At 43.5% G+C, this 26,095-nt stretch overlaps 1 protein-coding gene and 1 non-coding gene across 3 annotated transcripts in view; one reads left to right on the plus strand and one right to left on the minus strand.

Moving 5' to 3' along the window:
* Positions 1 to 2,352: 2,352 nt before the first annotated feature.
* The window catches only part of KATNAL2 (katanin catalytic subunit A1 like 2), a 67,170-nt gene continuing 43,427 nt past the window's right edge, over positions 2,353 to 26,095 (plus strand). For both annotated transcript variants that reach the window (XM_070421107.1, XM_070421108.1), the window contains exon 1: positions 2,353 to 2,426. In XM_070421107.1, the coding sequence (XP_070277208.1) occupies positions 2,376 to 2,426 (51 nt within the window). In that variant the 5' untranslated portion in view covers positions 2,353 to 2,375. The remainder of the gene's footprint in view (positions 2,427 to 26,095) is intronic.
* LOC139014828 (U5 spliceosomal RNA) lies at positions 6,044 to 6,159 on the minus strand. Its single transcript, XR_011472354.1, has one exon. It is a non-coding gene; the product is annotated as a U5 spliceosomal RNA (small nuclear RNA).

Here is a 26,095-nt window from a genome sequence, read left to right on the forward strand (position 1 = left end):
CAGTCCCAAAAAGATGATTACTATGTAATTCCACCTATATGCAGTACCTAGTCAAATTCATGGCTACCATGGGTTGGGGGAAGGAAAGAATAGGGAATTTTTTTGTGTGTGTGTATGTTGTTAATACTCACCCAAAGATATTTGGCATAGATTTTTTTTAGAGAGAGTGGAAGGGAGGAACAGAGAAAGAGAGAAACATCAATGTGAGAGAGACACATTGATTGGTTGCCTCCCACTGGTGCCAGACTGGCACCAGGGGTCGAGCCTGTAACTGAGGTACGTATGTGTCCTTGACTGGAATCGAATCCAGGACCTTTCAGTCCATAGGGTGACACTCTATCCTCTGAGCCAAACCAGTTAGGGCAAGATTTCTTTTTTAAAAAAATAACTGTATAATATTCATATATATATATATATATATATATATATATATATATTTGCTTTTGTTTTTTCATCAAACCTATTGAAACTAGGAAAAAATGTTGGCTTTAATTAAAACTAATTTCAAAACAGGGTAAGATGATATTGGAAGGAATATACACGTCAAGATGGGGGGTTTGGATGCTCTGGGCCACCACAAAGGATTTTGTAGGCAGTAGTGTAATAAGTTCTCTGTTCTAGAAAACTAACTGTAAGAGTAACTCAGTGGTCATGTGATCTCCAAAGATCTCATCTTAGAGTCTTTTCCTTAGTCTTCGTTCCTGTCCTATTTTTTCTGATCTAGACTACTTCTGTAGCCTCCTTTCTGACCTCCCAGCTCCTGGCAGTCACCCTTTCAAAATCACCTTAATTTCTGAACAATATTTTCACTGGATATAGAATTCTAAGTTGAGAGGTTGTTGTTGTTTTTTCCTTTGGACATTTTAAATATGTATTTCTATAACCATTTGGACTGTTAAGTTGTTTCCATGTCTTGGCTATTATAATGCTGCTATGAACATGGGATGCAGAAATCTCTTCAAAATATAATGATTTCACTTCCTTCTGAATATATATATATATATATATATATATATATATATCCAGAAGTGCAATTGCAGGATCTTATGGTAGTTCCATTTTTAATTTTTTTAAAAATATATTTTATTGATTTTTTTAAAATATATTTTATTGACTTTTTACAGAGAGGAAGGGAGAGGGATAGAGAGTTTAGAAACACCGATGAGAGAGAAACATCGATCAGCTGCCTCCTGCACAGCCCCTACTGGGGATGTGCCCACAACCAAGGTACATGCCCTTGACTGGAATCGAACCCGGGACCCTTCAGTCAGCAGGCCGATGCTCTAGCCACTGAGCCAAACCGGTCAGGGCAATTTTATTGATTTTTTTACAGAGAGGAAGGGAGAGAGATAGAGTGTTAGAAACATCGATGAGAGAGAAACATCAATCAGCTGCCTCCTGCACATCTCCCACTGGGGATGTGCCCGCAACCCAGGTACATGCCCTTGACCGGAATCGAACCTGGGACCCCTCAGTCCGCAGGCCGACACTCTATCCACTGAGCCAAACCGGTTTTGGCCATTTTTAATTTTTTGAGAAACTACCACAGTGGCTGAACCAATTTACATCCTCACCAATAGTGCACAAGGGTTCCCTTTTCTGCACATTCTTGTCAACACTTGCTTTCTCTTGTCTTTTTGGCAATATCCATTCTAAAAGGTGTGAAGTGAAATCTCATTGTGGCTTTCATTTGCATTTCCCTGATGATTAGTGATACTGAATACTTTTTCATGTACCTGTTGGCCATTTCTATGTGTATTCAAGTCCTCTGCCCATTTTTAAATCGGATTTAAAACATGAGTCCACAGCAGATTTTTTTCAGCCTAAATGGACCACATATATACAGGCAATTTCAAAGTAAAGCAGGAAATTTCAAACCTTGATCTTAATGGGGAGGGAAAGGGGATCCTAGAGAAGAAGAGATGTCATAAGTATAGTCTTTTGAGAACATAAGCAGTGGATCACAAAAGCCTGAACAACCGCCCAAATCAAGGACAAATTCTATGGTAAATAAACTTGAGTTAACTTGCATTTTAGAGACAGAATTAAGAGACCCAAACCAATTGCGGACACACACACACACACACACACACACACACACACACCCGCCCCAAGCCCTGCCAATCATCCCCTCTGGATCTCTTGATTGGTCAGAGCCATGCAAACACTCTGAATTAGACATGTTAATTTTAACATTGATTGGCATGATAAAGAATCCGTCTGTGCCCAGTGATTGGCTGACCTGTCTAGGCTCTGGCCAATCCTGTAAGGGGCAGGCGGGTTAAGCGTCCGATTTCTACGAGCTGTCTTTCTTGGATTTACTTACCCGTTGATCAGCAAGTGGCTCCTTCTCTTCGGGCCTAACACAGTGTCTGATGGAGCTTTCTTACCAGACCATAAAAGTCACGCATCAGGCACGGGAAGCGGTAAGGAAAGCAAATACATAAAAGAACTGTACCAGGAACTCCTCTCCCCTTGTTGCTGCAGGCTGATGTGTGTGTCTCCGGTTGCTATGGTGACCGAGTGGCGGGGCGGGCGGCTGGGGGCGGAGAGGGGGCCTCTAGGTCCTATTGGTAAAGTCCTGGGGGCTGGGCTTGAGGTTATCTCATGATGCTGATAGGATGGGTCTGGGACCGAGGCGGGTTTGAGAGTGTCAGAGGGTTTGATGAAAGGGAAGGCAGGGTCGGTTAGTGACTGAAGCAACGGGGTGCCGAGGGAGAGGTATTGCTAGACAATCTGAGTCTTGAGAGGTGAGTGGGTTTGGGGAGTGGTCAAAATGAAGACTGTTGGAAGGCAGGACAGTGTGACTTGAGAGTTGGGATACTGGATTCTGGTCCTGACTCGCCACTACTTTAGGAATTTCCCTTCGGTCATCAGGTCCCCCATTTGAAAGTAAGGGAATTGGACTGTGCTTTTCACACGAAGATTGCATGAACTTTGCAATATGTGCAGTGGTTTCCCGTTGTCTGTATCATCTGCTAACCAGCCAGCGATACTTTTTACAACAAGGAACGTGAATTGAGGACATACTCTATGCCAGGCACTGGGGAAGTAAAAACAATGCTTGCAGTGTAGGCGGAGGATAAATAAAATTAAAGTAAAAAATATACTGTTATCTTGGCCCCACCTCCGGATATGCTGATTTACTGGTTTGGAATGGAGGCTGTGCATTGATATATATATATATATATATATATATATATATATATATATATGGATAGATAGATATATATTGATATATATATATATTGATATATATATATTGATATATATATGTTGATATATATATATTGATATATATATATATATATATATTAAACTCAGCAGGTCAGCAGGTAATTACAATGTGTAGCCAAAGCTATGAAACACTGCTGTGGTGTCTCTTACCTTAAAAAAACAAACAAACCCTAGTAATACAAAAATATATATAACTTTCTGCTTGACCTCACATTGCCTCCCAGAATTCTGAGTTGAGTAATTCGGTGGAGGGTGGTTTTACATTCCCCAATGGAGGAAGACTGGAAAAGTCTTCTACTCTACTCCCCTAATAAAAACAACCTCTCTTTCTCACTTCGGGAAAGGGTTTCTGTGGCTGCTTCCTCATTTTTGAATTGTGCTTAAGCCCATTTCAATCTGAGCTTGGACCACCTGCATCAGAACCTTCTAGGTTGGCGTTTAGTAAAGCAGATTCCTGAACCTCACCGAGACTTACTGAATCGGAAACACTCTGGGATGGGGACTTGAAAATTGCACTGTAAACACACAATCCAGGTTTGAAAATTACTTCCCGAAATGGTCTCATGACTTCTAATGCCATTTATATGCCAACAATCCCCCAGGCTGACTTTAGACTGGACTTCGTTGCTGAGCCCCAAACCCCTGTGGTGTCCTAAAAGATGAAATACAGGCAGGACAATGAATGAACTGATTACTTGACCAATCTAGTGGGGTATCTCAAGTATCTGCATCTTAATTTATTCTATACCCAACTTTTAACCTTTCTGTCTAAAACGTGTACCTTTGAAAAATATGTGTTTTTATTGATTTCAGAGAGAGGAAGGGAAAGGGAGAGAGAGATAGAAACATCAATGATGAGAGACAATCATCAATTGGCTGCCTGCCTCCTGCACACCCCCCTCCTACTGGGGATTGAGCCTGCAACCAGGTATGTACCCTGACCTGGAATCAAACTATGATCTCCTGGTTCATGGGTCGACATTCAGCCACCGAGCCACACCAGCCGGGCTAAAACTTGTATGTTTCTTTCCCAGTCTTCCTCCATCGGGGAATGTAAAACCACCCTCCATCCAATTGCTCAAGTCAGAATTCTGGGAGTCATTCTTAGCTGTTTCTTCCTTTTAGTCCCTCCCCTCTGTCCTCTACATAACGAAGACATCAGCAAATTTTATTGATTCTACTTCTATAATGAGTGTCTTTTCATTGTTGTAAACCCTCACCTGAGGATATTTTTTCTATGAGTTTTAGAGAGAGTGAAAGGTGAGGGAGGAAGGAAGAAAGAGAGAGAAACATCCATGTGTGAGAGACTTATCAATTGGTTTCCTCCTCCACGCGCCCTGACCAGGGTCAGGGATCCAGCCTGCAACTGAGGTACGTGTCCTTGACCAGAATCCAACCCAGGACTCTTCAGTCTGAGAGCCAACGCTCTATTCAAACCAGCTACAGCTAATCTACTCACTTTTATGGAAAACAGAGCATTTGGTTTTCTTCTGCCTATCTCACTCTTTCCCCTTATTCTACCATCAGCCCATACTTACCTTTTCCCATTCTCCCAAGATCATTCTGTCACAATTTGGGGTTAAATAAAGATTCAGTATTTATATTAATCTGAATATGTAAATATTATTCAGAGCTGAGTCATATGGTTTTATTTAACTTTTGGGGCAGGATTCAGTCATATCTTAACTAGAGCCTTATTCTTTGGCTTAGTTTTCTATACACAGTTCTGATGCCACTTCCTTCCTACACTTTCTGAAAGAACTGTAAAACTCCTCTCTTACGGTGAAGCTCACCAGATGTTTCTCAGTTCCACTATTGTTTTCTTATAGACATCCTTTCTGGCCTTGCCCTACGTATCTCTTCTATCTGGCTGCTCCTGAATCATATTTTATAACAAACCTGTGTTCTAGTAAGTAAACAAAACAAGATACTGGTGTTTTGAGCTATCCATAAATGTGAGCGTCACTACTGTTAATTATCCTTAGGAAATGCCTCTTCTCTTGGTTTTCATGCTAGTCTCCTAGTGTTCTACAGTCTTGTTCTCTCTCTCTCTCTCTCTCTCTCTCTCTCTCTCATTTCTGGTTTAGAAAATAAGTCTATTTATCCATTTGTTGCACAAATATACACTGAGTGTTGATGGGCCAGACATCGATTTGGGGTCATGGAATCCATCAGAGAACAAGAGTCAGGTGAAGTCCCTGCTTCACGGGACTTCCATTCTAGGAGGAGAAACATACAGCAGACAAATTAATGCATGCTATAATCAGGAAGTAGTTTCTGTTCTGAAGAAAAATAAAGCGGGTTAAGCCCTAGCCAGTTTGGCTCAGTGGATAGAGCATTGGCTAGCGGACTGGAGGGTCCTGGGTTCGATGATGGTCAAGGGCCCTGGCCCATTTCAATGGGAAAATATCTTCAGGTGAAGATTAACAAAAATAAAATAAAATAAAGCCGGTTAAAAGAATAAACGGTGATGTGGTGGGAGTGGGACTGTTTCATACAGGATAGCGAGCGCAGACTTAAAAGTTTGTACGAGCCCGGCTCCGTGGATAAAGCGTGGGCCTGCAGACTGAAGGGTCTCAGGTTCAATTAGGTTGCAGGCTGATCCCCAGTAGGGGGCGTGTAGGAGGCAGCCAATCGATTCCCTCTATCCTCTCGTTTCCTCTGAAATCAATAAAAGTATACATATATATATATATATACTTAAAAAATAAATAGGTACTAAGGGGGCTTCCACTAGAAACAATACGGATACTACCCACAGGGTTATACTAACAATTCAAATCTATTCTTCAACTTTTTGGAAAGTAGCCTCGTAAGAACGAAGCCTCGAAAAATTGAGTGGAAACTCACAATTGTTCCTCTCCACGGAAATCTTTAGTAAAAGGCGAAAGATTTATACGATCTGAAGAGAAACCAGAGTATACTTGCCGGCCTCCGCCCGGATGCCTTAGACCACGCTCACCCTCAGCACGCTTATGGTGGTCGCGTGCCCGCGGGCCCGCGCTCCGCCGGGCACTCGTGGAGACCCTGCCTCGGTAGCAGGTTGTGTGCCCAGCGGCGGTGGGAGATTCCCGCGGGTCTGGAGCTCCCGCGTGGGAACTGTCTTCGTGGTGCACGATGGGTATGCAAATCGCAGACCGCTCGGGGCTGGGCCGCGACACCAGCTGCTTCCGCGGGGCGGCGCTGTGGGACCCGGGGCGGCCGCTCTTCCTCTCTCTCCCTGCGGGTCCACCCGAAAACCCGCGCCCGGTTTGCCCGGAGAGAAAGGGCGTTTGCCGCCGGAGCCGGGTACCTAGTCCCTTCCGGGCTGGGATTAAGGAGGTCCCCATGGTTGAGGCTCAGGGCTGTCCTTCCACACACGCAGGGACCCCACAGTTCTAGGGACAAAAGCGGAGACTGTCCCGCACAGACATTCAGGGGCAGCGGGGCCACGGAAGAAGCACATCGCCGCCCCCGCCCTCCCCAGGAGATGGCATCCACTGTAGCTGAGGACAGTTCAGGCAAGAGGAGGGGGGACGGCGCTTTGGCAGCGGGAATGGCCTGCCAAGTCTTGGTCTTTAGGATCGGATTGTGCCTTTCTTGGTGAGCCTCCTTCCCAAACTCGGTAAAGAGCCCATCCTTTGTGGCAGGACTAGAGATCGCCGCACCACCTTCATCCCAGGAAAGCGTAAAGGAACTGCTCCTTGTGGGTTCCTTCCCTCCATCCAAGTAGACTCTGGCAAGTTACTTTCCTGACTAGTACACTGACCTTGCTTTTGTAGCTTTCTCAGTCTTTAATGTGCACACTAAACCCCGGGGTGTTTTGAAAATTCAGATTCTGATCAGTAAGTAGTTGGGGCGTGGGCGAGGGAGGGCGTCTGTCATAAGCGCCCTTGTCATAGTGATGCTAGCGCTGAACTTTGGGCGCAAAGATCTGGGAATAGAAAATTTTCTCCTATTCCACTTTAAATTGAATGTTTAATTAAAATAAGACTATATTAAATCCGAACCACCTCTGCCACTTTATTTTTTTCCAATTTGCATGTAAGAGCCTCTAGAATAGTGGTTCTCAACCTTCCTCACGCCGCGACCCTTTAATACAGTTCCTCATGTTGTGGTGACCCCCAACCATAACATTATTTTCGTTGCTACTTCATCACTGTAATTTTGCTACTGTTATGAATCGTCATGTAAATATCTGATATGCAGGATGTATTTTCATTGTTACAAATTGAACATAATTAAAATATAGTGATTAATCACAAAAACAATATGTAATTATGTATGTGTTTTCCGATGGTCTTAGGCAACCCCTGTGAAAGGGTCGTTCGACCCCCAAAGGGGTCGAGACCCACAGGTTGAACACCGCTGCTGTGCTAAGGGCAAAGAAGCTCTGAGGAACAATTGCTTCGGTATTTTTAATTTGACCACACAATTAAAACAACAAACAAACAAACAGTAATTGATAGGAGTGTGTAAGAATGATTTTGGAAAAGCCATAATTGATCCACGCATTCATGAGTACTCAAATAATCCTGAAACAAAGTTACTTTCATTTATTATCATGTGTCATTATGTGTATTTTTCAAAAGTTGTGACTGCTTATGTGAGGCTTTTATATTTAAAAATATGTACTATAAGCATTAGCTAATTAATTAAGTGGTTGACTAGGTTTTTAAATGAGCGTTGTTAAATGTCTTAGCTTTTATTAATTACATGGTCCCCTAAAAAACAACAGCAGAGTAATCGAAAACTTAATTACATCAATGTTTTTCTTCGAAGAACTAAGGTTTATTAAACTTCAAATGTTCAAACATTTAAGCATCTATTGAAATACCAATAGCTATAAACAATGTGCAGTTCCAAATACTAATTAAACAAACTCTAAATCACCATAAAGCTAAGCTGAATTTTAAGTAACTCATGTTTTAAGTGCTCTGCTCTTACGTAGGAAAGATTAACCACTTCAGTACTGCCCTTGTGCAGCCTTGTGGCCCCTTTTACAACGCTGTGGCTGCTGTTGAACCACATTTCTCCTGTTTCTGGGCCAAGAAAGGCAGACCGATCAGACAGCCTGGAACACTGCTAATGTCACATTGCTACTCTTGCAGACTTATTATTATTATTTTTTTAACCACTAACTGAAAACATGAGAATATGTACATATGAACTTGTATGTTTGATGTTTTGGGTTAAACACATCTCTCTTTTGCCCAGCTGGTGTGGCTCAGTGGTTGAGCGTCGACCTATGAACCGGGAAGTCACAGTTCAATTCCCCAGTCAGGGCACATGCCTGGGTTTTGGGCTCGATCCCCAGTAGTGGGCTGCGTGCAGGAGGCAGCTAATCAATGATTCTCTCTCATCATTGGTGTTTCTATCTCTCTCTCCCTCTCCTTTCCTCTCTGAAATCAATAAAAACACACATATATATTTAAAAGCAAACATTCTCTCCTCCTTTTGTAAAAATGACATCAGGCTCTATTTTTAAATACAAAAAAAGGTATATATCTCACTACCCAGATAAGTCTTGAAAACATTTTAAAAAACTAAGATAGCCTTCTGCTTTCAAATGTGATAGTGTGGCTGGTACCAGACTAGTGTTCCTGCTGTATGCAGCTAGAAAACTAAACTAAATATATGAATAATCTGTTTTCAGATATTGGACAATCTGACCACGGGGAAAAGGCCTTCGGCCGGAAGCAGTTACTGGCTTCCGGCACAAGAGGGAGATCTTAGCAGAGCACAGCAGATGAGACAGAGCGTAGAGTTCGGGAAGACTCAGGTGGTTAGAATTGGAAAGGAAGGGGAACAGAGAGAAGGGAGCCATGCAAACAAATTACTTCATAATTCGGAGTTTGGGGCTGAATACTAAGCTGTGCACATATACAGTGAAGATGAATGAAGCTTGGGGAAAGCTCAATTACTATGGGCTCAACAACTACTGGGGCTCATATAACATGGAAAGGCATTTGAATTCTAAACAACCAGAGTGGAAAAATCTTGAGGGACAGCATTTAGAGATTTGGGGAAGGCTATGCATTAAGAGTAAGCTAAACGAGCCCTAGAATAAAGGTTACTTTAGATATAGCTTTCCTAATAAAACTTAAAAATAAGCCTTCATAGGATCAGACTTAGCTGCAAATAACTAAACTACCTGCCAAAACAAAACTCAACACACTTAAAAAGAAAATAATAAAAACCATACTTTCACAAAGACTAGTATTCAATAAATAAATTACTAGCAGTCATAAGAAACAGAAAAATGTGACAAAACCAGCACCCAAATCAGTCAATATCTTCAAGTTCATTTCATAGGACTATTTATATTTTTAAAATTATTTTGGTGTCGTTTTGGTATATTGTGTTATCTTGGAATGTGTCCATCTCATATAAAATGTCAAATTTATTGGCATAATTGTTCATGATACCCTGTTATTTTTTAAAATATATTTTTATTGATTTCAGAGAGGAAGGGAGAGGGAGAGAGAGATAGAAACATCAGTGAATCATTGATTGGCTGCCTCCTGCACGCCCCCCACTGGGGATGGAGCCCACAACCTGGGTATATGCCCTGAATAGGAATCAAACCGGTGACCTCTTGGTTCCTGGGTCGATGCTCCACTGCTGAGCCACACCCAGCTGGGCTACCCTGTTATTTTTGTACAAATATATACAGGATCTGTAACCATCTTCCATTTTTATTCTTGACATTGGTTATTTGTGCCTTCTCTCTCTTTTTTTTCCTCTTCATCAGTCTTGCCAGTGGTTTATCAATTTTGTTAATCTTTTCAAAGAACCAACTTTTGCTTTGTTGATCTTGTCTATTGGAAATTTAATTTCTATTTCACTTTTACATTCTTAAAACTAATTTTTCCTTCCTTCTACTTTCCTTGAGTTTATTTTATTACTCTTTCTAATTTCTTAAGATGGTTGCTTTCCTCATTAATGTTTTAACCTTTTTTCTCTTCTAGCAACTTCAGCAAAGGATTTAAACATCCCTCCAATCATTTTAGAGGGAAATAATGTGCCTGCTTCCCACATATTAATATGTAGCATTTAAATTTTAAAAATTTTCCTTCAATTCCAAATATTTTCTGATTTCTGTTAGGATTTTTCTCTTACCCATAAGTATTTAGAAGTGTATTACTTACGTAAAGGAAATCTATTGATATCTTTTTGACACTGTTTTCTACTTTAATATCGTAGCCCAGCCACTGTGGCTCAGTGTGTGAGCATCTATTAACCAGGAGGTCACAGTCTGATTCCAGTTGGATTCCCTGGTCAGGGTTCATGCCTGTATTTCAGGCCCATTCCCCAGTAGGGGGTGTGCAGGAGGCAGCCAATCAATGATTCTCATCAGTGATGTTTCTATCTCTCTCTCCCTCTCCCTTCCTTTCTGAAATCAATAAAAATATATTAAAAAAATAATTTTATTGTATTCATACAATAACATTCTAAGTGACTTCAAACCTTTGACATTTGTTGAAAATTGTTTTATGGCTCAATGAATGGTTAAGTTTATAAATTGTGTTGTCCAAATCTTTTATATCTTGTTCTATCAATAACTGAGGAAGTCATATAAAATTCTCTCAGTGTGATTATATTATTTTTGCCAATTTCTCCTTTTGCTTCTGTCAATTTTTGCTTTATTTATTGTGATGCCATGTTAGTAGGTACATAGAAATTTAGGACTGCTATCATCAATTAATTTGTGTGTTTGATGTGAGATGGTGTTAAGCTTCATTTTGGGGGATGGTAATCTAGCTGCTTTAGTATCGTTTTATTTTTATTTTGTTAATCCTCACCGAGGATATTTTTTCATTAATTTTTAGAAAGAGTGGAGGGGGAGAGACAGAGAGAGGGAAGCATCCATGTGAAAGAAACACATTGATTGGTTGCCTCCCACATGCACCTCAACGAGGGCTGGAGATCCAGCCTGCAACTGAGGTAAATAACCCTTCACCAGCCAAAACCTGTTTGGCTCAGTGGATAGAGCGTCGGTCTGTGGACTGAAAGGTCCCAGGTTCGATTCCGGTCAAGGGCATGTACCTTGGTTGCGGGCACATCCCCAGTGGGAGGTGTGCAGGAGGCGGCTGGTTGATGTTTCTCTCTCATCGATGTTTCTGATTCTCTTTCTCTCTGTAAAAAATCAATAAAAATATATTTTAAAAAACTTAAAAGAAAAAAAAAGATATAGCCAATCTTTGACTTGATCAGATCTAAGAATACCTGACAGTAATGACTGTGATCGTTATTCCTGGTAGTATACATTGCAGTTCACATAATGCATGGCTAGTTACAGACTCAGAAATCAAATTTCAGGAAATGATAGTAAATCAAATAAGTGCACCACATTCCCACCACCCAGATACATGAAAGCTGTCCTCTCTCGGTCCAGATCCTTCTCTGTGTGTGGTATATGCACGCATGGGCTCACACGCTCTCCCTACTGCGCTGGCAGGAAGGTGCACAGGTGCAACACTGGAAATCTATGGGAGTCACGTCCAAAAGTTCCCACAAAGCCCCAGATGCTGGTCTCCTGTGGAAGGACCGCTCCCTAACTGTGCTCGCAGGCCTCCTTCCAAATCCCATCTCCAGGGCAAGCCCGGGCTTCATCGTCGGTGGCACCTGATCTTGTAATCTTTAACGGACTTGGCCATCAGCGGTGCAATCTTCTTCACAGGCTTCTTGTGGCTGCTGACCACCCGCTTCCCAGGGATGGGGCGACAGCTGTGGCCACTGGCAGGGTGAGAGGGAGCACGGGTGCCTGCTGTGGGGGCTGGGGCCGGCAGGGCTTTTTCCTGGACAGCTGCTCCTCCTCCTCTCTCAGACGAGTCGGAGAAAGCCATCTCTGCTGGTGGGTCCTGGGGCCTGTTGGCACTGATGTGCAGGACCAGTTCTGGGATCTCCTGCTCTTGGGGCTGCAGCTGTGCTGTGTGTTCTTCCCGCCTTTCTTTCTCCAAGGCGCGGTGACGCTGCTTCTTCCATAAGGGATCTGACTCTGCAGCTGGTGCTCCATGGTGTTCCTCCAGGCACGGCAGCTGCTCAGGTGTGTAACCCTCCACAGCGGGTTGGAGGAGAGAACACGGGACGCCTCTCACTTGAGAGAGCAAGGTGATGCTTTCCTGAAGGGTCCGGACACACTGCTGGAGCATGGTGATCATTTTGTGGCGCCTGGCCCTCTGGGACCCAGAGGACACCTGTGTCCCGGAGTTCAGCCTGATTCCCATCAGCCCAGCTCCTTCCTCTTCGCCAGGGGAAGGCAGTGCCCTTGGCCTGGGTTGGAAGGAGGACGTGGACGCAAAGGCAGGCAGTGGGGGGTCACTGGGCTGGCCCCGGCAGGGCCCGAGGTCTGGCCAGGCAGGTGAGGCGGCAGGGGACGCCTGTGTGAGCCTGGCCCCCGCTGCTGCAGGTGGAAAGGGCTTCTCAGACTGGCCTGCCTCTGCCTGGGCGCTTGTCGTGTCCTCTTTCCTAAGACTCTTTCCTCCCAGCACAATGGCTGGAGGCTTGACCCTCTTCCTCTCTTTCCTCGCGGGAGGCTGGTGGGGGGTGAGGGAGGCCTCGGAAGACATGATGGGCGGGTCTAATTCCTCCTCCACTTCAGGCGGGGGACCCACCGGCTTCCTTCCCAAGTGAGGAGTTTTGACTTTCCCTTCTGGAGTCTTGCAGGTGTCCCAAACCTTCTCCCTCACCTTGGGCAGCAGGCCCCCTGGCCCCTCTCCTGCATCTAAGTCTTGTAGACGCTGTTGGTCTTCGTCTGGTTGGATTTTGCTAGAGTGTTTGCGCTTTCGCTTTTTCATGGGATTTTCTGAAGCCACCTCCGATGGGGCCCCAGACTTCCAAGGAGCACCTTCCAGCCATAGAAGGGTCGGGTGGTCCCAGGCCACCTGTGATGGACGCGGGTCGTAGGTGACTTCTGCCTGGAAAGATATGGTGGGTGGCTGGAATTCCTCCTCTTCCTCAAGGGGGGGAACCGCTGGCTTCCTTCCCAAGTGAGAAGTTTTGACCTTCCCTTCTAGAGTCTTGAGGTTGTTCCCAACCTTCTCTCTCACCTTGGGCGGCAGGACACCTGCCCCCTTTCCTGCATCTGAGCCGTGTAGACTCTGCTTGTCTTTGTCCGATTGGCTTTTTCGTGAGTGTTTGTGCTTTCGCCTTTTCACTGGGTTTTCTGAAGCCTCTTGTGATGGAGGCTGGTGGTGGGTGAAGGAGGCCTCAAAGGACATGGTGGGCGGGTCTAGTTCCTCCTCCACTTCAGGCGGGACCCGCTGGCTTCCTTCCCAAGTGAGAAGTTCTGACCTTCCCTTCTGGAGTCTTGGTGTTGTCCCTAACCTTCTCCCTCACCTTGGGCAGCAGGCCCCCTGGCCCCTCTCTTACATCTAAGCCGTGTGGACACCACTCATATTTGTGTGACTGTATTTCCCCCGAGTGTTTGCGCTTTCGCTTCTTCTCGGGTGTTGGGGTCCTGCCCCAGCAGGTCCAGGGGTTCCCAAAGGTGTGGACAGAGTCGGCGAAGAAGGAATGACACGGAGACAGCGTTCAGTTTATCAGCAGCCTAGCCAGGTTCTCTAGCCAGGATCTCCAGCCAGGTTCTGTGTTTTATTGTCTTATTACATCTGTATTTATACCAGTTGATTTTAATCCTATCAATTTCTATTCCAAAGGTTAGGGCGTTTCTTATCTCCATTCCAGGGAGTAAAGATTATGTAGCTTAAGCGTGATTGTTCGTAAAGTGATTAACTACCTGCCTGGCACTTAGTTAAGGGGTTTTATTTCCTCCCTAACTTCAGGGAAAAATCCCTACCTGGGGAGACAACCTTTCTCGGAGAGGTGACCTTGGTTAAAACACATAGCGCCAAGAAGGTGAGCAAACATATTAAGAACAGTATGCTATATAAGTCAGGTCCCTTGAAACATATGCTGTGCAGATGTTTCTTCCCTGCAGCGACTGTGTCAAGCAGCAAGGATGGACCAGCTCCCGGCACTCGGGGTCGTGTGAAGCCACCTCCGATGGAGGCGTAGACTTCTGGGAGCTGCGGCCCCCTCTTTCCTTCCCCTTCTTGACCCCACGAGAGGACAGCTTTCCCGCAGTTCCTTCTCGGCAGAGAGGCTGTGGGCTTTCCTCCCTGGCGGAGGCCGGGCGAGGTCTCTGGGTGCTCCCAGGTGAGGGCTCCTCCTGGCCCTGGGCCCCCAGCGGGGTGTGGTCCTTGTGGGAAGGCGGGTGCTCCCCTCTCTCCTTCAAAATAAAGAGTGGGCCAGGGCCGGGGGCCGCTGATGGACTCCACACATCCGAGGAGCACCTGCCCCCCATGGAAGGGACGGGCCTCTGCCGCCAGGAGGCTCTGGGTGGCCGGGCCTTCTCTCCTCCGACCAGTCACCAAAGTGCGGCCCTGGGAGGGGCCTCGGGAGCGGAGAGGGCGCTCTGTGCTTGCTCCGTGGGCGCTCGGAGCTGTGGGATGGGCCGCGGGATGCGCGGGGGTCTCCCTCCATCTCGTCCCCCAGGTGAAGAGACACTTGGGGGCGGGGGGGGGGGGGGGCGGGGAGGCGGGTTGCGGGGCTTTGGAAGGGCTCTCCTCCGAGGTCCGCTCCTCACAGTGTTTCCTCCCCCAAGAACCAGCTTCTGGCACCCGGTCCCTGGCGGGCGGGCGGGCAGGCGAGGCTTCGGATATGCTCGCGCTTGGATGTGCGACCTTCTCGCTGGTCTGCCTCCAGCCGACTGGTCCTGAGCAGGCCCAGCAGCAACTTTCTGGAAGGTCTAGCGTCGAGGGCGGGGCCAGGCGTGAGAAGATTAGGGGCGGGGTTTGGCCCCTCCCCTGGGGGCGACCCAGGTGCCAAGGGCACCTTGAGGGCTTCCTGTGTGGTGGGAGCAGGGTCACCTTGTAGGTTACATTAATCCATTTTCTGGAGGAGGAAACTGAGGCGGAGGGAGGTGAAATTAATTTGCATACGCGGGTCAGGTAACAGGGAGACCGGAAGCTGGAGTTGAAGAAGTTGAGTTCCAGGGTGAGGGTACCCTTCTGAACAGGGTGAAGAGTGGGAGCCTAGCGAGAGAAACCATCTGTCTGCAGCCAAACCGCTTAGCCCTACCGAGGGCATGACCAGTCCCTGTGTCTGTGGGGCCCCGCGGAGCAGGGTCTGAGCGAGGCCTCCATCAGTTCTTCTGGAATGAATGGCTGAATGGCCTTGTGCTCTCATCACCTGCACATCAGCAGTCGGGCCTGACTCACATCAGCCCTCCACCCTCCAGAGTTCTTGAGGGCCCTTCCCTTCACCTTACAAGGACTCAGTTTCATTAGCTTTGTGATTACTGCCCCAAAGAACAACTTCACTGTCTCCACACTGACTGCATCTCTTTGATTGGAGAAGACCGAGCTAGATGACTGCCTGGTCCCCAGGAATGAACCTGCTCTGACCCCTGGAGCCAATCGGAGGGCTCAGTGGGTGCTCCGCCTTGTTCTGTTGATATGTGAAGTTAGTTTGTCTCTTGAACGATTCTATAGGCATACCTTTGAGTTTTCCCCTCAGATTTCCCGTTGTCTTAACGTTATTCACTGAGCAGTCTGTATTTCCCCTGTCATTCTGGGTTTTAAGATACCCCAAGTGTTAGAATTGGTGAGATGTGAGAATTCCTGAGCGTTATCGTTGTTTTCAATATTATCAGCAGTATCCATTGGCGGTTTTAACATTGTAAGATTACTCAGAGTCATAAATCCATTTTTGAAGAAAGGATATGTAACACACACAATAAGTAAAATAAAAACACTACATTCCCACAACTCAGATAACAGGGAGGTGTTATCTAGGGGTGGACTTTAGTGTTTCTCCATGCATCCTTCTAAATCTTTTCCATGTGCATATACACACAAATGCACATACGGTGTTTTTCTTTATCCAAATGAAATAAAATCATAAATATCATTCTTCTATTTTTAAATCCTTTCCCAAGGATATTTTTTCATTTATTTTTACTTTACTTTATTTTTGTTTTTTAAAAATATTTTTATTGATTACAGAGAGGAAGGGAGAGGGAGAGAGAGATAAACATCAATGATGAGAATCATTGAGCCTGGTGGTCAAATCCCTCTAGTGTTAACTACAACAATTAAGGCTTGGCTAGAACAAGACTGCGCACAGAGACCACAAGGGGGTGCACCAAGAAAGCATAAAAGATGCGGAGACAAAAAAACATGACAGAAATGGAAGATATGGAGCTAAGAATCGCAATTTTGAGGGCTTGCCATAAATTTGTGCAGAGCCTCACGAAAACTAATGAGACCCTCGATGCTACGATAAAGAAATTAGAAAGTAAGCATACACGGACTGAAATAAAGAATATTATACCCAATAGCAGACCAGAGGAGCACAAGAATCAAACCAAAGATTCGACAAAAAACACCCAATTGGAAAAGCAAAATGAAAAAAGAATCCGAAAGTGTGAAGATAGTGTAAGGAGCCTCTGGGACAGCTTTAAGCGGACTAATATCAGAGTCATTGGAGTGCCAGAAGATGAGAGACAGCAAGATATTGAAAACCTATTTCAAGAAATAATGGCAGAAAACTTCCCCCACCTGGAGAAAGAAATGGACTTACAGGTCCAAGAAGCGCAGAGAACCCCAAACAAAAGGAATCCAAAGAGGACCACACCAAGACACATCATCATTAAAATGCCAAGAGCAAAAGACAAAGAGAAAATCTTAAAAGCAGCAAGAGAAAGAGGCTCAATTACCTACAAGGGAAGACCCATACGACTGTCAGCTGATTTCTCAACAGAAACTTTGCAGGCCAGAAGGGAATGGCAAGAAATATTCAAAGTGCTGAATACCAAGAACCTACAACCAAGATTACTTTATCCAGCAAAGCTATCATTCAGAATTGAAGGTCAGATAAAGAGCTTCACAGATAAGGAAAAACTAAAGGAGTTCATCACCGCCAAACCAGTATTATATGAAATGCTGAAAGGTATCCTTTAAGAAGAGGAAGAAGAAGAAAAAGGTAAAGATACAAATTAGGAACAACAAATATGCATCTATCAACAAATGAATCTAAGAATCAAGTGAATAAATAACCTGATGTACAGAATGAACTGGTGATTATAATGAATCAGGGACATAGAAAGGGAATGGACTGACTATTCTTAGGGGAAAAGGGGTGTGGGAGATGCGGGAAGTGACTGGACAAAAATCATGCACCTATGGATGAACTCAGCGGGTGGGGAGTGAGGGTGGAGGGTGGGGTGGGAGCTGGAAGGAGGGGAGTTATGGGGGGAAAAAAAGAGGAACAAATGTAATAATCTGAACAATAAAGATTAAAAATAAATAAATAAATAAATAAATAAATAAATGATGAGAATCATTGATTGGCTGCCTCCTGCAGGCCCCACACTGGGGACCAAGCCCACAACCCGGGCATGTGGCCTTGACAGGAAATGAACCTGGGACCCTTCAGTGCCCAGGCCAACGCTCTATGCACTGAACAAAACCGGCTAGGGCTCCATTGATTTTTAGAGAGAGTGGGAAAGAGAGGGAAAGACAGAGAGAGATACCTATTGGCCTCCTGCAGGAGTCCCGACCAGGTTCGCTGAGGAGCCTGCAACCAAGATATAGTAGTGCCCTTGACCAGTAGGGAACCTGGACCCTTTAGTCCTCAGGCTGACACTCTATCCACCGAGTCACACTGGTAGAGCATAAATACGGTTCTTTAACTAATTAGTTCTCCGATCAGCATCCAATCCAGGATCATGCATTGTATCTTGTTTTTCTATCCCTTAAGTTTCTTTGAATTAGCACAGCTCTCAGCCCCTATGGTCTCTATCTTTGTTTTATTTTTAGTGGCACTGGCTTTTGCTAGAAATCATGAAAATTGTTCTGCAGAGCCTCTCCCTTTCTGGATTTGTCTGATTATTTCCTTGAGATATCATTTGCTGGTCATCCCTGGTTGACTGAAGGTTGGTTCTCAAGGCTGATGGGTTTAAGTTAATCCTTTTAGTGCACCTCTCAGCTGAAACTGAGGACATCAGGAGGCTGCTGTTGACTTACTGAGATGGCAGTCTGATCTCTACAACCCGCAGCTCTGTTGCAATTAGAAAGTATCATGTGAGAGCATGAGCTTTATGGAAAGAACATACATATCATAATTCCATAATCTAGTTCAGTGTTTAATAGCAATGGCATAGAATGGGAAGTCCCCTGTGTTTCAGTGGATTTTGTACTTTTTTGAAATTTCAAATTCTACAACCAGCTCATATTCAGGATCCACAGCAAATGCCCTCTTCATGAAACACTGTCGCTGAGCAGTTGACCAATCCTGACTTTTTATTAAAGACAATAAATGCCTTCCTGGATCTGGAGACATTCCTGTTGATAGGTTTAGTGCTTTTTCAAGTTATGCAGCATTTGAAACTTAGGAAGTTTTCTGGTAGAAACAGGAGGTAATCAGGAAATGAACAAACAAAAAAACAAAGTAGAACCTACGGGTATATATATTCAAGCATTTAAGTGAATATTAGATGCAGGGACTGTAAAATAGAACTATAATAAAAACACTTGAAAGAAGAAATGTGTCCTTTTTAACTGTTTGTTTTTGAGATGGAAAGCTTAATGCAAAATTTGGATCTTATTACAGAAATTGAAAAGAGCTCATGCAAATTAATCTCCATTGCACCCGTAAAAAAGAAATTAAAAGCAGTAATGTTGACTGTGGTGTGTATACAGTAACATTTCCTAAGTATCTTCTGGGTCTAAAACTAGGAATGATATTCAATGCTTCCTTTTCCTCAGGCTACAGTATCATAGGATTCAATTTTGAATCTGATAATGGAGGCATTTTTGTAGCACAATAGCCCACAAAGGAAATATAGGAAGAAGAAAACAGACAGATTACTGAAGCAGAGACAAATGAGATACCTCGGTAAATGTTCATGTCTGGGCCTTCTTTCTTCAGTAGACAGGCATTAATTGAGCATCTAATTGTGTCCATTTCAAGGGCACACTGTCTTTATAGTTTAAATTGACCATTTCTTGGTGGCCCATTTCTTACTTTGAATTCCAAAGATAATTTTCTATCCTAATTGGAATGGCATGAATAGAAGTTATAGATCTGGCAAACTTCACATTTAACTAACAAATTTATAAGACCACATTCTACAATTCAAGTAACAGCACATCTTAAATATTCAAATTTTTATTGATTTCAGAGAGGAAGGGAGAGGAAGAGCTAGAAACATCAAGACTCATTGATTGGCTGCCTCCTGCACACCTGGCCATGCCCACAACTGGTGCTTGTGCCCCTACTGGAAATGGAACCATGACCTTCTGGTTCATAGGTCGATGCTCAACCACTGAGCCACATCTGCTGGGCTCAAGTATTACTTTTAATTCAAACTTTCTTTTCCTGAGTGACACAATATTTGGAAGTGAGTGGAGTGAAAACATGATGTTTTCAAACACCATGATTTATTTAAGCACTAATGGACATTTAGGCTATATCTAATTTTTAAAAATATATGCTGTGTTAGACATCTTTTTTAAAGCATATTTTATTGATTTTTTTACAGAGAGGGAGGGAGAGGGATAGAGAGTTAGAAACATCGATGAGAGAGTAACATCGATCAGCTGCCTCCTGCACACTCCCCACTGGGTATGTGCCCGCAACCAAGGTACATGCCCTTGACCGGAATGGAACCCGGGACCCTTGAGTCCGCAGGCCGACGCTCTATCCACTGAGCCAAACTGGTTAGGGCAGGTAGTTACATTTCAAATTATGATAAAACCAAAAAGAAAAAGCATAAAGGGAACTGTCTGCCTAGGTGATTTTGTGTTTTTTTTTTCCTTTCTGGTAAGTCTATCCCATAGTCACACTGATGCATGTTAGAGCCGGTTCTCAAAACGAGTAAAGAAAGAAGCACCATTGCCACATCTCACCAGGCGCCACCACCAGGGTGATGAGCAGGCCCTCAAGGGCTCTGAGTGACAAGCGGCTCTCCCCATCATTTCCACTTTGAATATCAAAACTATTGCATGAGAATATTTCTATTGTTAGTCGGACCATTTACTTTATATATCAGGGCAAAAGCATTACTCACATTATTTACATTCATTTTAGCCTTCTTTTCTCTACCTTCATTTGCATTTGAAAACCTCCTTATGAAGATATCCTCCATATACCAAGCAAAGTGTACAATTCAATGGCTTTTAGTATATTTACAATTATACAACCATCACCACATTAATTTAAGAACATTTTCATTTCTTCAAAATGAAACTCTACACTCCCTATTGCCCTCTCCAGCCTTCCTCTCCCACCCCTTTTAGGAACACCTCTCCCATGATCTTTTTCTGCTCCTAATGAGTTTTCTGGCTCTACATCTTTACAAAATTCAGAGCTATGAGCCAAAGCCAGTGCAGTGCATGCAGTACCAAGGAACACCAGCAAAACACTCTCTGGCTATTTTTCCCAGCCTCCTGGTCATAAGAGAACATTTGCATCTGTGCATGTTTATTTTTTTTTAACATATTTTTATTGATTTCAGAGAGAGAATCATTCATCAGCTACCTCCTGCACACCCCCTCCTGGGGATTAAGGCCACAACCTAGGCATGTGCTCTTGACCGAAATCGATCCTGGGACCCTTCAGTCCACAGATTCATGCTCTATCCACTGAGTCAAACCAGCTAGGGTGCGTCTGTGCATGTTTAAATGAGGAGAGACTGAAGTACATGAACAAAGCAACTACAGCTGTTGAGCACCCACCAATCACTGACCCTGATACTGGCACAGCACCCCACAGTTTGCTCAGTTAGGAAGGCACCAGTCAGTGTCCAGTGCAGTCTCTTTCAGAATGTAAATGGTTTTCATGGCTCTTCAGTTCCAATTCTTTTGTTCTCAAAGACCTTTACATACAAAAGAGATGGATTCGCTTCATTCACAATAGGACTGTAACTATTCAGAAATTAAAAGACATGATCTCCTATAAGAAGGTTGGGGCACGTTTGGGAGGCAACCAGTAGATGTGTCTCTCATATCAATGTTTCTCTCTATCTCTCTCCCTCTCTCTCTCTCTCCCTCTCCCTCTCCCTCTCTCTCTCTCTCCCTCTCCTTCTCTCTTTCTCTCTCCCCCTTATTCTCTCTCTGAAAAGCAAAGGGAAAAAACATCCTCAGGTAAGGATTAACAAAAAAAAATTATAGCCAATAATTGCGTTGAAATGGTCACTAAAATTGGGGAATATTTGGTTTGAGGAATTGTAAGAGATACCATATTCATTTGTCACTATGTGAGGTCAGTAAGAAACACAGGTGAAGTTTTAATGAAAGACGCTTGCATTTATTAACAAATGAGCTCAAACAATTCCAGTTCTGTGAATGAGTGTCTGAGCTGATGTGATCAATGAATGTCACTATTATTTTTCCCTGGTCCAACTTACTTACATTCTGTGTGTATTTTATACAATTCTTGTTTGAAAAATAATTTTTTTATGGACAGATAATTTAGGGTCCTTTTTTAAAAAATCTTTATTGTTGAGAGTATTGCAGTTGTCCCCCTTTTTCCCCCATCATTGCCCCCCTCTAACCGGTTCCCACCTCACCCTAGGGCTTCACCACCCTACTGTCTGTGTCCATAGGTAAGCTCTTTGGTTAATCTCTTCCTGCCTTTCCTTTGAATCTGTGCCATGCTTCCATGCTTCTGATTCTATTTTATTCACCAGTTAATTTTGTTCGTTAGATTTCTTTTTCATTTATTTTGATTTTTAGGTTTAATTGTTGAATATATATTTGTTACCATTTTATTGTTCATATTTTTTATCTCTTCTTCTTAAAGAATACCCTTAAAAAAAAAAGGATACCCTTCATTTCATGTAATACTGGTTTGGTGGTGAGGAACTCTTTAACATTTTGTTTGTGAAGTTCTTTATCTGACCCTCAATTTTAAATAAGAGCTTTGCTAGGTAGAGTAATCTTGGTCGTAGGTCCTTACTGTTCATCACTTTGAATATTTCTTGCCACTCCCTTCTGGCCTGAAAAGTTTCTGTTGAGAAATCAGCTGACAACAAAACAAAACAAAGACATGAAATCAGCGGACAGTCATATGGGCACTCCCTTGTAGGTGACTAACTGCTTTTCTCTTACTGCTTTTAAGATTCTCTCGTTGTCTTTAACCCTTGGTATTTTAATTATGATGTGTCTTGGTGTGGGCCTCTTGGAGTCTTTGAAATAAGGCTACTTAAAGGCTCAGCTTCCCTTATTTCATGTGTTAACCATCAATCCTACATTGAGACTTTTTTTGTTTGTTTGTTTTGTTAATCCTCACCTGAGGATATTTTTCCATGGATGTTTTAGAGAGAGTGGAAGGAAGGGGAAGAGAAAGAGAGAGGGAAACATCGATATGAGAGAGACACATTGATTGCTTACCTTCCCTACACGTCCTGACTGGGTTGGGGATCAAGCATGCAACCAAGGTACATGCCCTTGACGGGAATCGAACCTGGGACCCTTCAGTCCACGTGCCAACGCTCTATCTACAGAGCCAAACTTGTTAGGGCTACATTGAGATTTCTGACTTCTTTAATAAGTGACCCAACTTTAAAGAAACAATTTACCCATTGTAAACAGGGTTAGGAATAAAGGAAAACATTGCAAACAGTTTTGTTGATTCTTGTCTTACAACTTTAGAGTAGGATTATTCAGAGTAGAATTATTTAACAAACACAGTTTTTTTTTAGTTATTTTTGTACATATTATTACTGATTTTTGCTGCCTAACTAATCAGTGGTTCCTTCCATTTAATGCTGCCTGATTTTTTTTTAAACAAAGAAAATTTTATTTCTCTTTACTTTAGACTGGTAACCACTGTTGTTTGATTTTGGCAAATGTGGCATGCAATTTTTTTTTTCCGTGAAAATTTAAATAGCAGCTTCTCTCTGGTCTGGAGTGAATGTGCGGGGGTGGGAGTAGACTGGTGAGGAGGGGTGAGTGCAGGTAAGGAAGTGGTGGAGGGAAGAGCAGGTAAGGAAGTGGTGGAGAGAAGAGCATTGGCCCAGGAACTAGAAGACTTGGGTTCTGCTCCCAGCTCTGCAGGCTTTTGAGCAAATCTCTTAACTTTTCTAGATTTCAGGTTCCTTCCAGACCCTTAAAATTCTGAACCAAAATCCCATACATAATTTATGAATTTGTACTTTAAAAACATATCCCTTATTGTTCAATATGAGTTTGTATTTTCATTTTGCAAACTGAATTTGGACGGAATTTTGTGATGATTGTCATCTTTATTATTGAACTAATAATTTGGAACAACCTACATTTCATGAAGTGCTTCTCCTCCTAATACACTAGATGGCACTATAGGCGAGGCAAATCAAATTACAAAAAAAACAAAACAAAAAACTTTGACCACCAGCGCTAATTTTGGTAAACTAGAAAGGCCTTCATCAAGAGTTCTAGTGTCAACACCTTCAGAAAGATGAATGAAAACTGCCAGTATTGGACATCTTAATGTCATTTTTATAGTGATTTTCAAACTTTTTTTATTGTGATCAACTAAGGAAGACATCTGAGATTGAGATCCAGAACACAGGCATGTGAGCAAACACAACAAAAGTTTCATGAAGCAATAGTAAGCCTTCTTACCTGTTACGCATTCTGTGATAATTCTATTGCATTGTAAACTATGCTGTTTATAACCCATTAACTTGATATCATGACCTGTATTTTGAAAACAAACAAACAATTATCTAGTAAACCTATCATGAAATATCAGGGTCTATTTAGCACTTGGCACCATGCCAGGTACTGTGGGCATTTGAAGATACTTCTGTTTTCTGGGAAAGGGAACAGTTGGTTACGTTGAGACATATTAGATAGCAACCCTGTATGGCATTGAAATTGTGCCCCCAGACTAAAAATCAGTGGAAGCAGATTTTTTTTTTTATTAAATCTTTATTGTTCAGATTATTACATTTGTTCCTCTTTTTTCCCCCCATAACTCCCCTCCTTCCAGCTCCCACCCCACCCTCCACCCTCACTCCCCACCCGCTGAGTTCATCCATAGGTGCATGATTTTTGTCCAGTCACTTCCCGCATCTCCCACACCCCTTTTCCCCTAAGAATAGTCAGTCCATTCCCTTTCTATGTCCCTGATTCATTATAATCACCAGTTCATTCTGTACATCAGGTTATTTATTCACTTGATTCTTAGATTCATTTGTTGATAGATGCATATTTGTTGTTCCTAATTTGTATCTTTACCTTTTTCTTCTTCTTCCTCTTCTTAAATGATACCTTTCAGCATTTCATATAATACTGGTTTGGCGGTGATGAACTCCTTTAGTTTTTCCTTATCTGTGAAGCTCTTTATCTGACCTTCAATTCTGAATGATAGCTTTGCTGGATAAAGTAATCTTGGTTGTAGGTTCTTGGTATTCAGCACTTTGAAAATTTCTTGCCATTCCCTTCTGGCCTGCAAAGTTTCTGTTGAGAAATCAGCTGACAGTCGTATGGGTATTCCCTTGTAGGTAATTGAGCCTCTTTCTCTTGCTGCTTTTAAGATTTTCTCTTTGTCTTTTGCTCTTGGCATTTTAATGATGATGTGTCTTGGTGTGGTCCTCTTTGGATTCCTTTTGTTTGGGGTTCTCTGCGCTTCTTGGACCTGTAAGTCCATTTCTTTCTCCAGGTGGGGGAAGTTTTCTGCCATTATTTCTTGAAATAGGTCTTCAATATCTTGCTGTCTCTCATCTTCTGGCACTCCAATAATTCTGATATTAGACCGCTTAAAGCTGTCCCAGAGGCTCCTTACACTATCTTCACACTTTCGGATTCTTTTTTCATTTTGCTTTTCCAATTGGGTGTTTTTTGTCGAATCTTTGGTTTGATTCTTGTGCTCCTCTGGTCTGCTATTGGGTATAATATTCTTTATTTCAGTCCGTGTATGCTTACTTTCTAATTTCTTTATCGTAGCATCGAGGGTCTCATTAGTTTTCGTGAGGCTCTGCACAAATTTATGGCAAGCCCTCAAAATTGCGATTCTTAGCTCCATATCTTCCATTTCTGTCATGTTTTTTTGTCTCCGCATCTTATATGCTTTCTTGGTGCACCCCCTTGTGGTCTCTGTGCGCAGTCTTGTTCTAGCCAAGCCTTAATTGTTGTAGTTAACACTAGAGGGATTTGACCACCAGGCCGACTGGCTGTAGGAATCAGCTGTGGAAAACGTCTGTCTTCTGGGGAGGCGTTATTCCAGCCTTTGCCTGAGGCGATCGGCAAATGGTTGTGCGCAGGGCCTGGGCGGGGCGGGCTCAACAGGGCGGGGGGAGGGAGCAGCTATGGCCGCTCTCAGTCCGTCCCCAGGGGCTCTGCCTCTCTGTCCCAACAACCGCTGCAAACCTCGGAGGGGCCGTAGCCAGACAGTCCCGCTTCTCCCGTTTGAGTCTGGGTCCCTAGAGACTCGCCTGGATCTGTAGCCCAGAGTCTGAGACTCGCTCCTGATTGAAAACGACAATCGCGCCCTCAGCCGCCAGCCCGCTTTGCGCGCGCACCCTCACCACCGCACCGCCGTACCTTTAAATTTTCCACACTGCGCCTCCGCTGAGCGTCGGAATGCTGTTGTTTTTGCTTCTAGTTGAAGAGACTCTCCTCAGCCAGCCTTCCCGTGGTTCTGGTTGATGTCCGCTCTGACTTTTAGTTGTATTTTTGAAGTGGTTGTCCACGGCGGCAGTCTCTGGTGTTTACCTATGCCGCCATCTTCCCGGTCAATCTGGAAGCAGATTTTTAAGTGAAGGTTTTATGGAATAGCTTGATCATATGTAAGCCTTTACTTTGATATTAACTTTTGTTAGGAAAATTACATACTGTGGAAAGAAAGAAGTCACATGTAGTAGTCACATGAATGGAATGCATAT

This window comes from Myotis yumanensis, unplaced genomic scaffold (genome assembly GCF_028538775.1).
Source record: "Myotis yumanensis isolate MYYU_CA2020_CCGP unplaced genomic scaffold, mMyoYum1.0.hap1 SCAF_7, whole genome shotgun sequence".
Classification (NCBI taxonomy): domain Eukaryota; kingdom Metazoa; phylum Chordata; class Mammalia; order Chiroptera; family Vespertilionidae; genus Myotis; species Myotis yumanensis.